This window comes from Monopterus albus, unplaced genomic scaffold (genome assembly GCF_001952655.1).
Source record: "Monopterus albus unplaced genomic scaffold, M_albus_1.0 scaffold93.1, whole genome shotgun sequence".
NCBI classification, from domain to species: Eukaryota; Metazoa; Chordata; class Actinopteri; order Synbranchiformes; family Synbranchidae; genus Monopterus; species Monopterus albus.
Window position 1 is genome coordinate 1,387,250 of NW_018127973.1, and position 4,821 is coordinate 1,392,070.

General features: G+C 37.4%; 1 protein-coding gene across 1 annotated transcript in view; it reads left to right on the forward strand.

Moving 5' to 3' along the window:
• Positions 1-2,393: 2,393 nt before the first annotated feature.
• Positions 2,394-4,821, forward strand: part of LOC109964869 (zinc finger protein ZFAT-like) — a 14,175-nt gene continuing 11,747 nt past the window's right edge. The window contains exons 1-5 of the mRNA XM_020608439.1: positions 2,394-2,492; positions 3,163-3,298; positions 3,763-3,915; positions 4,184-4,303; positions 4,468-4,541. Of these exons, the coding sequence (XP_020464095.1) occupies positions 2,394-2,492; positions 3,163-3,298; positions 3,763-3,915; positions 4,184-4,303; positions 4,468-4,541 (582 nt within the window). The remainder of the gene's footprint in view (positions 2,493-3,162; positions 3,299-3,762; positions 3,916-4,183; positions 4,304-4,467; positions 4,542-4,821) is intronic.

A 4,821-nucleotide genomic window follows, 5' to 3' on the forward strand; every position in this document is an offset into this window, starting at 1 on the left:
ATGCCTCTGCATTCCCTCGGAGGAGCTGGAGGAAGTGTCTGGAGAGAGGGAGGTCTGGGCATCTTTGCTTAGACTGCTGCCCCTGTGACCCGGTTCCGGATAAGCGGAGGAAAATGGATGGATGGATGGATAAATGTAGGCCTGTTTAACAGAAAAGCATATTTGTTCTCTGCTTTTAAAAATCTTTCAGCCATGATTTAGCTGTTTTCTTGTTACCTTTTTATAATGAATAATTATTTTTTTCACAGTTCCCTTTACCCTCATTATATGTGGTATAACCTATATGAGGATATGGTTTGTATTTGTTGTTGTTGCATCATAAATGTTACGTTAGGGCAATATTAGGCTACTCTTTGACACACATTTTCCCACAGCTTTTACTAAAGTTTTAAAACAACAGTGTTAAGGTCTGTTCACACAAGTGGACAACAAATTAAAATAGGCAAAAGCATTTCCTGAAGAAAATGTGTGTGAATGCTGATTGCTGAAGAATTGCTTTAGCAATGCTGAAATGGCTAAATGCTGAGGTGCAATGCTGAATAATTATGGAAGATCATGAAAAAAAAGCTAAAGTTGGGAGCTTATTTTCTAAGCAAACTGAGAACTCACACGCATCACTGAAACAGTGGAAGGTATACTTATACTTCCAAAGTTAGAGGTAGAAATACAATTGCTTGAATTCATAAATGAATAGAAATAATTGTCCAAATAAAGTTTACCAAGCATTTTAAGCCATTGCTCACACTACCAGGCTTTTATGTGATTATAAGAAACAATCCTGGCATCACATAAATTGTTTAATGTTTTTACTTGTTTTAACAAGTAAATGATATTTATATCATGTCATAGAAAGGACTATTTTTGTGGTTTGGAAACTTATTTTGCTTTGTTAACATCAAGGAGATGTACAGTTGTTTATTTTATGAACGTTAATTTAAGTAGAGTTGACATAAGTACGAACTTAGACTATACTTACAGGTATATAATTAATCATTTTCAATCTCAATAGAACCTATATCAGCACGCGTTACAGATACAGTGATCAAGCCAAGATGTACTATACCAAGCTTCACTAATATACTGTGGGAGGAAACTATTTTCTCAATAGATGGTATCCAAACAACTGATTGAGTGTCATCAACATCAGCTTTCAAGTCTCCAACAACATATACACAAGTAGATCCATTATCCTGGATAAATGTCATAATAAATGCCAACCTGTTAAGATATTCATCCTCATTATGAGGGCACTCCTGGGGGATATATATGTTGTCAAAAACCATAAAAGATCTGAAAAAAGCTGTTTACGAGGTTAATAGCTGAACATGTCCTGAGTTGAGTAAAGTTTAAATGGTGTTTCTGAAAGTATGCCGTACTTTTAAAGGTTCAAAGAGGGTGGAGATTTCAAGACTCTCCCATTCATTTCAATCGGAATTTTTTTTGGAAAAGCTGAATTTTTTAAAAAGTATAAATGTTACAAAAAAGTTGAATACACGCCATAATGTCCTTAAAAAAGATGCATTTAAAGCTGCAGCCACCTCGGAGGACTTTTCTGTCAGCATACAGGATTATGCTGAATATGTGACCGGGTACATTAGTACCTGTATTGATAACACTGTGCCCACCATACAAGTCAGGAGGTTTCCCAACTAGAAGCCCTGGACAAACAGTCAGGTATGCCACATGCTGCATGCTCGCTCTCATGCATTCAGATCAGGCAACGAGATGGAGTATAAAGCTGTGAAGTACAGACTGAGGAAAGCCATCACAGCGGCCAAGAGGCAGTACAGAGAGAAGCTGAATGGGCCTTACAATTTCTCTGCACTCCAGCCTCATCTGTGCCGTGTGAGCGGGTGTTTTCTACAGCTGGAGAAGTTGTATCAAAAAAGCGTAACGGACTCAATTTCAAAACGTTGGAAAAACTTATTTTTTTGAATAAAAATGTGTAAAAAAAAAAAAAAAGCCCAGTCCACAAGCATCCTCATTCACAACACGTTCATTTAGATTTTCACGTTATGATACATGTTCACATTATTTATTGACTGTATCTAAAAATATCAAGGAAATTTTAAATTTAAATGAAGATATGAAATAATACAATATAAAATACAATGACTTAAATTATATTATTGTATATACTAGGTCATCAAATCAGCGTCAGTTGAGTCTGTCAACTAGGTTGCCTGTAGGGATTTTAAGGTCTAGCAGGTGTCAGTATTCAGTGACACAGTATCAATACAGTTTGGCAATGTGTCGAAACGCTTCATGACGCCTCATCTACCCATCACTACTAATAGGATAACATAGTGTGGATGCTGCTGAGTCAGCATCCACACAACGACAGCAAAAGAAATTCTCAGCCAAAATGCGTTTCTTCAAGAAAAATTGAACGCATGACTACGCTGGCGTTCCCGTTTCAGCCGCAGTACAATCCTCCCACCACGGAGGGCGCTGTCTGCCACATTACCACCAGGTCCTATCCGCTTCCGCTGGTTGGAAGGATTTGTGTCGCAGATTCGACAGAAATTTCTTTGCGCATAATGTAAAATTAGCCTCTAAATCCAAATTCAGAGATTATATTTAGTTGTATTACGGTTGAGATCTATTGGCAAAATATAATTATTTTGCTATTTAGACGCTGGAGAAATGGAGAGACAAAAAGCAGGTAAGAATTTGGGCTAGCTTCAAGTCGAATATGTTTGTCGGGTCTTCATGTTACCTTACCAAGCTAATATAAACAAATGTGTTTAATTGAAGACTAACAATCTTTTATTATGTATTTAAACTGTAGACACTATTTACGGACTTATTCTTTTTGCAATAAAAGTACAAGTAGTGTACAGAGCTTGGTCTGTCATAGTAGCTGCAGGTAACGAGTGTTACTTAACACAAAGTCGCAGCTCAGTGATGTGACTCTGTCAAATTAATTTATAAATAATGAATTTTTCGAGACAGCAACAAGATTTTCCTTCATGTTCACTTAACCCTGTTAGACCCAATTATTTAATTGAAAGCCTGAGCACAGAAAACAGAAGAGGACTTTATTTATTTGTTACACAGATAATGTTTGTCTACAATGTCAATAGTTTCCACATTCACATCTACAGAAATAAAACCCAGATACACCCTGTTTTTCCAGCAGGTGCGGTGTTTATGTGTCAGCTGTGCAACCTCTTCTCTCCCAGTCGCTCTTTAATGCTGGCACACTGCTCCCAGTTGCACCCCCAGCAGGAGCCACCCGATGGCATCATCATTTCACTGCAGCCCCTTGCAGCAGACTCTGAGGACACATTAGCAGGTCAGATATTAGTGTATCATTAATTCATTGTGCCATTCAGTCTGTCATTGCTATCACACAATCAGGGAAAAAAAACATTCTATCACATAATCATTATTACTGCATTCACCAATTTGGGGTTGTACTGGACAATGACTTGATCAACAGACAGAGAACAAAATGTGGAGCAAATACAAATGTGAACAATGAATAAAGAAGGAAGGAAAAATCTAAACTATATTACACTGTTCATATTAAGAAAAAATATATACTGTACAACTCTACACCTACTGTTTCATTGTATTTGAAGATTGCAATAAAGTTCTGTGACACAAAACATACTGTAAGCTACAGCATATCAGGCTTTGGCTGCATAGAAAATAACTGTGTATAGGATAAGCTCATTGTTAATTTTGGTCTTGTAGGAGGATTTGTTTATTAAAAGAAATATGATCATCTGTTTATGCTTTCTTGTTGACCCACAGAGATCCCAGTGAAGCGAAGACGAGGGCGACCAAAAGGCTCTACAAAGAAGTTGCGCGTAAATTTGCCAGAGGGCAAGGCTGACTCCACCCATTCTCCAGAGGATAATATTCAAAGAGGAGATGAGAGGATTAAGGTGGAGGCAAATTTACAAGGTAGATCAATGGGAGGTGGTACTGTCTATTACCATTTTTATCTATCTCAAAATTCTTTCTCACAAGCAGTACTGTCACTGTTTTGGAACCACTTTCTTGACAACCTATCTTTGCTCAGTGGTTACTAAATTGTTGCGCAGACATTCAAGCTACTGTTATATTTTAAGTAAATTTATAATTTTTGTTTTTAATTGAAAATCATATGCTATTGAAATATGTTTCCTGCACTTGGTGTTTTGACATTTCTTTTTCAATTATTTGCTGCCAGCTGGAAACAATGATGGGACATTGGTGTTGGAATGTAAAAACTGTCACTGGACCTTCAGCAACACTCGGCAGATCCTCAAACACATCTGCCTAAAAGAAGAAGAGGACGAAGAGGAGAATGGTGAGAAGTGGGGAAAAAGGCAGAAATGTAGATTTATGCAGTAAGTTCATACAAGGAACCGTAAGTTGGGTGACCGGATTGATCATGTTTATTGATGATTAGCATTTACGTATGTTTATTGTGCTTTAGGTGATTCTAGTTAACAGACAATTGTTTTCAGAAAGCATCTGTGGAGGAGCAGGAGTTGAGGATTCTAGGAATTTGGACCATGAGGGAGCAGATCCAGACCAGCACCAAGGTAAGTTTATGATCAGGACATAGTTTCTTCAAATTAAACCCTGAAAGCAAAGGTTTGAAAGGTTTTATTTTTACTGTAGAACATATCATATGAAGACAGTATAAAGATCTTTACTCATAGCATTCCTAGGTTTGGTTAACTGGGGTTCTGGTGTAGTTTTAGAGCTCTAGTAGTCTGATCTTTTCTTTTTTCTGTTTCAAGACTTGGGCAGCTTAAGACCCCTGAGAACAAATCAAAACCGTAGTTCCAAAGGAGGAGGCCATGCAACAGGAAACAGAAA